The sequence below is a fragment of the Austrofundulus limnaeus genome, unplaced genomic scaffold, assembly GCF_001266775.1.
Source record: "Austrofundulus limnaeus strain Quisiro unplaced genomic scaffold, Austrofundulus_limnaeus-1.0 Scaffold263, whole genome shotgun sequence".
Lineage (NCBI taxonomy): Eukaryota > Metazoa > Chordata > Actinopteri > Cyprinodontiformes > Rivulidae > Austrofundulus > Austrofundulus limnaeus.
Window position 1 is genome coordinate 442,339 of NW_013952665.1, and position 12,671 is coordinate 455,009.

Below are 12,671 nucleotides of genomic sequence, written 5' to 3' on the forward strand. Positions count from 1 at the left end.
CACAATATATTGTGACCCGTGTGTCGTGATATGCATTGTATCACCAAATTCTTGCCAATTCACAATCCTATTTTATACGGAGCCCGCGAGTGGACATGGGGGGATTTTTTTTCTTTTGCGTTCCCACACAATACTTTTACGTCACCTCGCAATACTTTTTGCGTTATCTCGCAAAACTGTTTTGCGTTCCCACGCAAAAGTTTGTTTTGTATATGAACTGAGTTAAATCAGACTTTTATTTTGCAATATCTGGTTACCAAAACAGGATGTGTCGCCACAAGTTCATGAAATTGACATTGATGTTGCGTGGCTGCACTGTGTTAAAATATCGGCATATGACATACTTCTATGCGTGGCTGTGTGATATATTCATTCTAAAGCTGAAATAAAGTAGTAGGCTAACTCGCTAATGGTGAGCATGTGAATTTGTAAATAAACCGGCAGGCACAACTTTAATAAACGACTTTTGCGAGGGAACGCAAAAGGTATTGCGTGGGAACGCAAAAGAAAAAAAAATCTCCCATGTCCCCTCGCGGGCTCCGTAATTTTATATGGTCACAATTTTAAGCAATTTTAGTTATTAATCTTAAAGCAAAGGTTGGTTACTTATTCAAACATAAAATAAATAATGACTTGTGGTTTCAGTAATGAGTCTAAGTACCTCATTAAACTACAAAGTTTTGTTTGGACTGGTGGTTTACCTTTTGTCCACTTTCTTAAAATAAACTAACAAACAAAAGAAAAACATTTCTCAATCTTTGAGTAAACTGTTTTAAATCTTGGCTCCTAAATTAAACCAGAGTCACTCAAACAAAAGGAAATGGGGGAGATGTAAAACAAAAGCAGATGCGCTGTAAGAGCCAATAAAAAACACTAGGAAAGAATTGTCAGTCAGCCCGTGACTCTTCCAGCCTTAGGCAAATTTTCAGTTGATCTGCAGTAAGATGCTGTGGCTCAGACCTGTCACTCACAGATATTCAACAGTCTGTCAGGTTCATTTGCCTTCCAACATAAAGATACGGGCAAAGTAAAGAAGATGTTCCTGCCTTCATTATGTGATTTTATTCATTTCAATATTTCTATCCCCACCCCCTCTGCTCTCCCCTGCACCATCGCTACCTACGCTGCCATCAGCTCACAGTAGAAAGCCTTGTTGTTAGGCTATTGTCTTATCCACACACAGTAATGAATGGCAGAAACTGTCTGCTGACCTACATATATGACCTACAAAGTTCCCCTGTCCTTTTACCGCTCGACCCCGTCGTCATCAACAAGAACCGATATTCATCCTCCAACCCCCCAACTCTAAATCCCTCTCGCTCTCTTCATGCTCTCACTGGGGCATCCTTTTGTTCAGCTGCTGAGTGTTGGTGTTTGAAGAACCAGCTTACAGGGTTGTATGTTTGCTAATGAGGGTATTTAGAGATGGGGCACCAGTGGCTGCCACTTCTATTCAACGAAGGACGTCCAACTTCCTGTGTGACACTAAGCACTTGTAATGAAGATAGAGCTATTCAAACAGACACAAAGAAACCAGAAGCAGGAAGGCCAGGACGTGTTGGCTCAGTACCATCAAACGTACATCCTACAGGTCTTTCACACTAGGTTCTGCTGCTTTTAGGAAAAACTTCACAATTTCATATAAAATGAACCTTACACAGAAAACACCAACAGAGTGAGTCATCTTTAGGTTTAACATTAAGGCTTCTCCTTCTGAGAGGAATGAGTGTTATCTTACTGAGCAAACGGCAATCTTCAAACTGTTTTTGAGCTATCAAGTTCCTCACTTGAGGGAACACAGAGGCTCCTAGTCTTGTCACTTCAAAATGTGTGATTACCGTACTTATTCTAGTATAATACAAAAAAATTTAATCCATAAAATCATCCATAAAGTTGGGGGGTAGTACTATACTCGGATCTATATTTTTGCTTATGTATTTTAACTGAAATATCGGCCTCATTCACAAAATGCCTGCGTCCGGAAATGAGACCACGTCGTAAAAATCAGTTGAAGCGAGCTTACCTCTGACACTCCTTCATGCCTCTGAGCGAGGTAGTAACAGATTCAGGCGACATGATGTGAAAAAAAAAAAAGAAAAAAAGGCAGTCCTGCAGCTTAGTAATGATAACGAACTAATAGCATTAATGTGCGACCGGGGCACTCCTGGAACAACAACAAACACACGGTCGGCTGTAATGGCTGCTCTCTACTGGTGTTCTGTAAAAGTTGGTCTACCTGAAAAACGTTTCCCCACCAGATGCATCACTGGCGGGACACAGAGGATGAGATTGTTGTTGAGTGGGATTCTGATGCCTTTATTACAGAGGAGGAATACCAAAAACTTTTTGATGAAACATGATGGTGAGCCTGATTTTGAAGACTTTTATTTCAGCTCCATCCACACTTATTAGAGTCACATAGCTCTGTTTGTTATATCACACCAGTTAACAAATGAGTATTGCTAAATTTCACATTGATAGGTTTTGTTGTAGTTACTGTTATACAATTTGTTGTTGTGTACCTTTTAGTGCATATGTTGTTAAAAAAATAAAAAACTGATACAACAGTCAAATGATCATTTTACTGTATGCAGAAAGACTGCAAAGGCTGAAAAGTCCTAAAGTCCGTATGAAATTGAGGTATTATGAGAATTTAATTTGTTGTGCTTTTTAGGCTAAAAATAAGGGGGGGGGGGTCGTATTATACCTGAGATCTTATTTTACACAAATAAATATGGTAAGTGTCTCTCAACATAGTCATAAAGCAGCTGTGAGTGTCTCAAACTAGTCTCAAACCAATCTCAGTTTAGTTTCATCAAATTCTGGATTGTTAAAACTAAAACATCCCTCCAGGTCTAAAACCCAAGCTGATCACTAACAATAATAATTCAGGAAAAACTGCTCCAAATCAACCTATCTCTACTTCTAAAGTGTACCCCAGATGATCCAATCATAACTGTAGGGAGCAGCTGCCAAGGTGTGCTCAACAAAAGTGGAGTTGGGCAACAAGCACTCAGAATTCAGTGAGATTACAACCGAAAATGTGTCCATTTTCTCACAAAGTTTTGCCAACTACTCTCAAGAGTCACAGCCCCGTGAGACCCTGAAGTAGCTGCAGTCAGAAGTCCTGTTCACACAGTGCTTGTGCCTTATTGGTGTAAAAAAAAGTGTCCTTGTGAAGCCGCCGTGTGTTAATTCACACGTCAAACAGAAGCAACTCAACTCCGTGTTGGCATGTGTTTGTTGCTTAAATACACCAAGCTGGTCCAGAGGAAGCAGCTGACAACAGTGTAGTGCTAGATGCAACAAACTCCACTTCACAAATTTATAGCAGTTTGGCCCCACAGTTGAGGTGAAACAACAGAGGATTAACTTCGACACCGAAGCACAACAAAGGTGTAATAAGCCCAGCTTTAGAGGGTATATATGAAAATGGTTGTAAGAGTGCACAGACATACGGCTGGTCCATCATTAAGTTATTATGTAAATTATATGTTAACTATCATATAAATACATGTCTGGAAACAGAAAGAACTAGAAGCACTCGGAGAGCGCAAACCTCCGCCAAGGTCGTATGTGTGTGTGTTTGTTTTGTATGTGATTTATTACATTTTTAGTCATATGTGTGTTTGTGTACAAGCGCTTTACAATGACTAAACACGCAATAAATTACATGCAACAGGAGTGGAACAGCATCAGAAAAAAGAAAACATTTAGCTGTAAAAAACAGAATAGACATAATTGTTTAAGTAAACTTTAGCACTATCTATTGGATAACAGACCTGGGGGGTGATGAGTTAGCTAGCTTACCTTTCCGATATAGGTGGGGGAAAAACGTAAACACAAAATACAAAATTGTTAGGACGCGCAGGCCGATGTATTATGAAAATGATCTGTTGTTACATTAAAGTAACTTCAAACAGTAAGTTTGTCGATTTAAAAACAATTTGGTCTAAAGTTTTATTTCCATGCGCATTCATGATTGGTGTTCTTCACCGCTTCAGGCAATCCTATTGGATGTCTACAGTCGGGGGGATGACCCATCTACGAATGACCTGAAGTGATTGGAAGTCTACGGTCAGCTTCCTTGAAGCTGATTGGCTGTTCCTGGGTCCGGATCGTGACCCAGATCATCACCAAAATCTAACGGTGTGTTCTTTTGGCCAATACTCACTTGTGGTGAAAATTTCATGAAAATCCATCCATAAGTTTTTGAGTAATTTTGTCCACAGACAGACAGACGGACGTACGCGACCAAAAACATTACCTCCTCCCTTGGCAGAGGTAAAAATGATATATTCAACATGGTCATCAAAACGAAGTACAACTCTTGCACTACAACTGAATTCCTCACCTTGCAGTGTTTGGAGACACTGTCCTGTCTTGATGTCCCAGATCTTGACAGTGGAGTCTGCGTTGCCTGAGACGAGAATGTTGTCTTTGAGCTCCATACCGCTGGTGAGGGACTGATGTCCCGTTAACGTGTGGATGCAGTTCCCCGTCTCCACGTCCCAGACTCGTATAGACGTATCCAGAGAGCCACTCACCACATGGATCCCATCGAACTGCAGACAGAAAGGATGAGGTCTCACAGGCTAATATGTAAAACGTCAGCTCGAGACCACTGCAGGTGTCACCCTAACTTGCAGCTGATTGTGAAAACATCTTACTGACGCAGCACTTCCACTTATAAACTTTAGATTAAACTCATTGAAATTGATTCATTTTATTGATCTGAGGGAGCTCATCTTTTTTGTCCTAACACCTCCAGTAGGAGAGCACCAACACTTTTTAAAAGCCTAACAAAGAAGAGGTGTGCAAAAATCAATCAATCAGCACCGTGAGCAGCCTCCTCTGTAGCGTAAGTGCTTTGTCATTACACAGCGTGGACAGAGGACATCTTAAAGGACACCGTTCTTTTATTTATTTATTTTTTGTTACTAAAATTAACCACAATAACACACATTTGGAATACACAAATTAAAACAACTAAAATGGCAGACTCGACCTGAGCTAAATTAATAAAAACTACAAGAGATCCTGGGTTCAAACTGCCTATTTTCAGGAGTTCACATGGATCTGCTCACCTGTAAAGAGTACACTCTGTTGGTGTGGCCCTGCAGCGTGTGCAGGCAGGTTTCCGTTTCTGGATCCCAAACTTTGACCATGAAGTCGTAGGCACCGCTGACCACCCGGCGGCCGTCATACTGGACGCAGCGCACTGCCGCCACGTGGCCCATGAGGACATGTAAACACTGACCGGTCTCGATGTCCCAGACGCGAAGCGTGGCGTCGCGGGATCCGCTGACCACCCTGAGAGCAAACGCCACACAAACACGACGTCAGATATCATCAAACCAACATGACTTAAAAAAAATGTCAGCCAGGAATTGATTTAAATAGATGTGTCTGTGCAAAGGTTTTGGTTTTCTACCTGAGCATTAAATTCAAAAGTAGCATACAGGGACAGCAGTGCTGACAGAGAAGTTGGCTGTAAACAGCATATCATACATGTTCACACTTGAATGTACAGAAACTGCTGTCTACATCAAACTGCTGCCTCAAGCCACGTCTCCACAAAAGATGGACAGATTATTATAGGTTTCAGAAAACTCCCTCTTAAAAGTGACTTCTCAAGTTTTACATGTTTTCCGTTCGTTGGAGGTTAGAAAGAAATAAGTATTGAATCTGTCGCTGCGTTATTTGCCTTCCAGTAGGTTCAGTGCAGACTTGAACACAGAGGTTTCTATAGTATCAAAAAACCTCGTCCACAGACCACTTAGATAAAATATATTTTAAAAATCCTTGCAGCCGTACAGAGCAAATACTCTTCTTTTTTTAGCAAATGCCTCACAGCGCTTCATAGATGGAAATCACTGATATGTTATTCACTGTCTGCAGCTTGCAGCCTTTCCACACAGTGAGTAATCAAATGCTACACAAAAACCTTGGTTGGCCCCAAGGCAAAAAGAGCACTTTTGAGTCTCCAGAGTGTGATACTGAGTGAATGAGTGAGCTGCAGTTCACTTAAGACTGCTCACAGGGTCTATTTAATCACTATGAAACCACATGCTGGCTTCTATAGATATAGATAAATATGGTCCTCCTTTAATGCTGTGGTTGCTCTTTTTGCCTGATTAGGATGCATGTTATGAACCATGGGTAACGACAACAACATGACTCAAGATTTACTCCTTTTTAATGACAAAGTTTTTGGTTTTACTCTTCGGTTTTATACAAATTATGAAAACTGATGTAAACTGTGCAAGAATTTTGTCTTACTTTAAGAGTTTGTGTTAAATAGATGCAGTTGGTAACTTTATAAAAATTTGAGAGGTTTGTTTTGAATCCCTTTAGCCTTTGGGAACCTTTTTAAAATCACATTAAAAGACATAAAAAAAGCTCACTGTTTAATTCTAACTGGGCTAGAAAATTCAAGCTTTATTTTTATTATTAAAATGTTTACCTGCTGCTGGAGCTTCCATCAAATCGTTGTTACATAACAACCAACTGTGGACTTAAAGCTTTCACATGAGCTTAATGTCACTCAGTAACAGGACTGCTCCATACCTTTTCTCATGTAGGTGCATGCAGCGCACTGTTGAGGTATGCCCGTAGAGGGTGTGGATACATTCTCCCGTCTCTGCATTCCAGACCTTGAGGGTGCGATCCGTGGAGCCGCTGATGATGATGTTGTCTCGCATCTGAGACGACCACACGCCCCCCGTGTGGCCCACCAACGTCCGCAGACACTGCAACACCACAGAGAGGAGAGGGAACCGGCGTCATCCTCCCCCGCTTCTTTGAATGTTAGCTTCAAAGATTTTCGGGGTGATTACATTTATACGTATTCAGTTGTTGGAGCTCGAAATCTCATTTGGGATTTTGTTCCCGTATAACCTCATGCTGCCTCCAGGCGGTGGGGGCGGGGGAAGTGAAATTAAAATGTATGCGAACTTATATTGGTAGGAAAAAGAAAAGCTCACACATCCTCGCTTCAGCACCGGAGCAGAATATCTCTCAGATCCCTCCACGAGCCTTTTTTTTAATACAAGCCTTTTTTTTAAATAATTGCTTTTACTTATCTGTTAGAAATGCGGCCAATTCATTCTTGCTGTTGAATAGGGGGGTTGACAGCCATACTCAATAAAACGCATCCATTCATTCTCATTAGGGATGGTAGATTAGCTATTGATTATAGCAGTTATGGAAATCTTTCTGATCAATTGAATTTGCGTCTCCACAGTTTGTCCCGATTTAATTATCCTAAATGCATTAAACTGAAATCCTCTGGGGGTGGGGAGCAGACACTGGCAGCAGCTGCGAGTTGTGTTAGGTTCAGAGTGAAGCGTGTCGTTTTAAGTGTACAACGTGTGACCTCTGACTGCAGCAGATAAGCGAGTGGCGGTGGCACAGGGAGGAAAGGTTTTTACTGCAACTGGTGAAGAGATGAGGCTGCAGTTTGACAAATGTCATCCATCTTATGATTAAAAAAACAAAACAGAAAAACATGACAAAATATCATGATTTATTACTCGAAATGTCGAAATGTGACATTATCTCTGGGGAAAAAAAGTCCCAATTTAAGTTTGTTATGAATAAAGCCTATCCTATCCACTCGACAACAGTTGCGCTGAACATATAAAAAAATCCAAATTCTTCTTTCTGAATCAAGGACTTAGAAGAGATCTCCAAGAACAAGACTCAGAGTGATTAAAGCCTACTCAAACACTGCGTGGGAAGAGAGAATCTCTGGAATGAGGGGCTTAAGTATCTTTATCTGTCTGTGCAACAAATATAAAATAAGCTCCTCTCTGAGAATGAAGGAAGATTATTCAACCTGTGAAAGCCTATTTTGAACACAAGGCTTTTCATCTAATATTTTAAATTTACATAAAATATTTTCTTTGTTTAAAACACAAGAACAAAAAAGGGGAAGGTTCCAGTTTAAAAACCAAACAGACTGACACCATTAAGTGCTGCACGTTTTCCTGTAAATTGAAAAACCCACCTTTCTTGACCCTGACCGGAAATATCATGAAACGAGGTTCAACAGGGCCAAATATGCACCGAGATCAAACTTTCCAAAGGTTAAACCCAACAGCCACAGGTAAAGGCATCAGATAATCACAGACTAAAACCCCGTAATTAAAAGATTGTTGTGGCCACAGTCACATCTACACACCTGATTATTTGAAACAGGAAAAACAGGAAAAGGAGGTTACGAATGTTACATGATCGTTTCGGTTAAATACGCTGGGAGCTAAAGTAACCGGAACTTTAATAACATGTTCTAAGATGTAAAAACTAATGACATGGTTTTTTTTAAATTTACAAAATTAGAATAACCTAAAATGTTCACTAGATTGTCCTCAATCTGAAATTTTTTTAAAACAAAACACAGTCGCTAACTATACACAATGCTGGTATTATTACTGTGTTTGCAACAATTAGCACTGTGTTAGTGATTCTGCACTGGTAGGTAAGTCTATTCCTGTTTTTTCCATCTCTTGCATCATCATGACAGATAGATACACAGCTCATCTAACAGATCGCCTGCTTCAGATGCTCTGTCTTACAGGATCTACTGAACTGTTGGAGATTTTATTTGATCAAATGATAAATCCATTTTTCCCCACAGCAAGGCTAAAGTGACATCTGAATTCCAAAAGTCTGGAATAAAGAATAATAGTACGGTCCAATTAAATTAATTGGGTAGTATGTGTCGAATGCATAGCTTCAGAATGCCCTACATTATTCAGACTACAGAAAAAGGAAAACAGCAACAAAGAACTCATATTCTCAGCCACAGGAATGAATTAAATCAACTATGCTGTAATCTTTTCTGTCTTATCATATGGCCTCAGAAACAAATCTGTTTTCTTCAAAGCTTTCATTAAGTGTTAACTGTTCGGCGGTTTGTGATTTGGTGGTTAAGGACAGAAAGAGACGTGCCCTTTCTGATGAAAACTGAACATCAGCTTCAGTGTGGCATTTTGACGGAACCTAAGCCCGAGTTAACAAAGTGAACTCATTGTATTCAGTCATGTGTTTAAACATTAGACGTCTAATGAAAGTGGTACTATTGAACGAGTCTCTGCCTCATTAAATGCTTAAATCGCAGATATTACAAGTGGCTGCTGGGCTGCTCCTATTTTTCAGTCGAAAAAATAAATGTCCACACACAAGAGATTTTGGTACATTTTTATCATCGCTCTTTAGAGTACTTTTGTTAGGGATTGGGGGATGAGGTATTATACTCAATGCTTGAGGACCAATTAATGTAAAAATGCAGAGAAAAGGACAATTGATCCGATACTAGGACTGGTAGATTACTGCTTAAAGGACCAAAAGTATCCTGGCCAAACTAAGTCTTTAGTTCTACCTGGTTTATTGTAGCTCAGATCGTTTGAAATGGCGTTATATGTTTAATTACACATGATACCATTATGCCCAACTCTAAGTGGGACCAAGATGAAGTGGACTGTTGCCATCTTAAAACAACCATTATCTCAAAAGTTTAATAGGAATCTATAAGAAAACCATTTTATACACTACCAATTTCCAGCTACACTGTTTTTCCTGCAGAATTTTAATGCCATTCATGCAGGCTGCAATAGAATGGCTACAGCTAGCTGCTAATGCTCCTGTTATGTAAAAATGATGGGTAAAGTGAGCAGTGTCCAAATTTTCTCTACAGAACTCCACTTCAAAATGATTCAAACTCTTGTTTTAAATTAAAATAATGGGAAACCTGCTGCTTGTACAAGGCCAACACACACCTGTAATATAAATAGGCTTAAACACACTTTGTGTTTCACAGCTTGAAGCGATCACACAAACAAAGACGAATCATTTTCACGCATCTGTTCCTAAAAATTAAATTACAGGAATACTAACAGCAGTATTCTTTTCCCTATCTTTTATTATTCTGTTTATAGTTACAAAAGATTCAAATCTCTGGGGCTTGTTGATTAACAGGACTGAGTAAAGCGTGTACTGATGCAGCTCTACAGCATCTGGCGGTGGAAGTCTCTCCCCGGACACGGCGGCAATCTACAGGTCTGCCATCTTAAATGTGTATGACAGCCGAGGCTGCCGCTGACAGGTACCAACCAAGGACGCACACGCCCGCATACAAAGTTAAACACAAGGGAGCCCCCTTTGAAGCAGAGATCTGTGCACCTGTTCGTGTGTTCGGGTAGAAGACTGACAGATTGTGCTAAAGCTGGAGACGCACGAAGAAAAAAGGTTCAGTTGCTTAAAAACATAACCTTACAGCATGGTCTAAACAAGAACTTCTGCAGTGGAAAAACCCATTAATTTTTATTTTGTTTTGATTTTCCAAACTACAAATCAGAACAGTTTATCAGTCAGTTTTATGCCACTATTCTCCGGTTTGCTGAGTGCAATAATCTCTCCTTTTAGGACCAAAATTTTAAATTAGAGGCCTCCCTTTTTCCAGAGGTGTAAAGCATTTATATCAAATGGGTTCTTAAAGTACTAATCCCTGCCTGCCTCACAGCATGGATTCAATTCACTGTGTTTAATATAAAGCAAAGACAGGGCAAGTGAAGCAGCAAGGAAAGATTATCACATCTGTTTTGGTGGTAGATAAAGTTTTGGCTTCATCGATGAACATTAGTTAAAAATAAGACGCAGCATTTATGTCATGATTTACTGATCCTAAAGAGGAGACAGCTTTCTGAAAGATTTGTTAAACTGCTAATAAAAACATCTGTTATGAGCTTGTCCTCATCATATCTGATGCAGTATTTAGAGTCGAGTTGGGAACACGGTGTGATGGCGCTAAAACGGGAACACTTTGAAAGATTTAGCAGCACTTGATTTTCACCTCATCACAAGGGGAATCTCTCTGAGCGAAACACTACGTTTCTGAGGAACAAGAGGGAGGGCTAGTATAGTCCTGACTCGGATAATATTTGCCCAAGACATGAAAAACATGTTATCCCATTCTGTTAATTTCATTGCAGAGAGTACAAGCAGCAGGAGCCGATTTGAAAAGAAAATTAAACATTAAAATTTCGAATTTCAAGTCCTCATCTGTGATGATCACCATGCTGCTATCTGTTATTGATCCAATCTTGAGGAGGGATTCAGCCTCGGTGTTAGCTGCAGAGCTTTGTTGAAGTTGGGTGGTTAATTAGAGATAAAAGGTGCACCAACTTTAAATGGATCGATGTTAAAACAATTTAATATGTTCGTTTGAATTCTGGCACTTCAAACTATAAGGAGGAAAAGGAATATTTTGGCCAGGAGCTCTGGAAAACAAGAGGCACGTCAAACCGTTTAACCCATCAATATCACTGATAACCGATTTCCACGCCGGGATCTAATCAGGACAAACTATCAGATGAAACGTCCTACAGGAGCTGGCTTAGACTAACTAATGCTGACAACAAAAAGAACATTTAAATACAAGAGCTGCTAACCTCATTGTATTTTTATTTAGGCTTTACCCGCATCAACAATCTGTTCATTGAAATGGTTGACTCGGCTTAATTGGCTGCTCCTCCACAGCAAAAGGTTTCTCCTCAGCACGGAGAGCTCACAGGAGGAGGATGTTTGCGCTCTGATTACTGCACCCAAACAAACGGATTTTGGCTCATCTCATCCCTCCTGACATCTGTAAACAAACAATCTCGAGGCAGTTGAGCAAGAAAACACCTACAAAGAGCCCACCCCTCCCTCTCTTTGACATTAGTCTGAACTGAATGCAGCAGGTTTCAAGCAAAAAGCTGCAGAACCTGCTGGTGATGTGACTCACTGCAGACACCTGCCCCCGACTTGACTGTAACTATTAGTCTTTGGGTGAAGTGGAGCCAAACCGAGAGTCAATGCCTATTGAACGACCTTGGAGAGATCGGCTCAGATTAGCAAACGCTGTGACTGATATGCATGAAATTAAAGGCGGGCCCAGAGCCAAGTTTGCTTTATGTAAGAAAGCAGCTTCGCTTCAATGAAAAGAAAAAAAAATGGGTGTAATATATTCAAAAACACAAGTGCAGCACAGTTATGCACTGTAAATGTCTGAGCACTTTTCTTTAATTTTATTATTTTTTTCGAAGATAGAAAAGCAAATTCAAATCAACCTTTAAAATGGAACAAACTAAAAAATACAGTAAGCATTCAATATGTGAATAGAGAGCTACTTAACAACTGACTGGAAATGGTCCAAACCATGAGGCATGACCTGCCACGTGATCCGCAACAATCTGAACGTCTCTCCATCGTAGTACTAAATCTGCCTTTGTTTTAATATACAGAGCGACAGAAAAAGAGGTCTGTGCAGCTGCTCCAGATTCAGTTATGAACACTAACACTATCTGCAGACAAGTAACAACTCTGATAAATTATGAGAGCTGAAAAAAAACTTTGCTACAAGACTGTAGGAGAAACAAAAAGATTTTTGATCAGGGTACCGAGGAGTTAGGTGCTTAAAGTGCAGCAGTTACAGTTATATCTCAGGAAATCTACAGTGTTAAAACACAAAAAAACAAAACAAAACAAAAAAACCTTCACTTTTAAATCAATACAAAATTCAATATAAACTCAAAATACTTAAAGGGATCCATGATTAGTTGTAACGTTAGACTTTATTTAATAAACATATATTTTTAACTGTAAAATAAAGACTGTAAAAATACTGT

At 39.8% G+C, this 12,671-nt stretch overlaps 1 protein-coding gene across 3 annotated transcripts in view; it reads right to left on the bottom strand.

Moving 5' to 3' along the window:
• Positions 1-12,671, bottom strand: part of fbxw7 (F-box and WD repeat domain containing 7) — a 73,506-nt gene that overhangs the window by 3,330 nt on the left and 57,505 nt on the right. For all 3 annotated transcript variants that reach the window (XM_014020682.1, XM_014020681.1, XM_014020683.1), the window contains exons 8-10: positions 6,571-6,752; positions 5,088-5,313; positions 4,355-4,565 (exon numbers count right to left, since the gene is read on the bottom strand). In XM_014020682.1, coding sequence (XP_013876136.1) covers positions 4,355-4,565; positions 5,088-5,313; positions 6,571-6,752 — 619 coding nt within the window. The remainder of the gene's footprint in view (positions 1-4,354; positions 4,566-5,087; positions 5,314-6,570; positions 6,753-12,671) is intronic.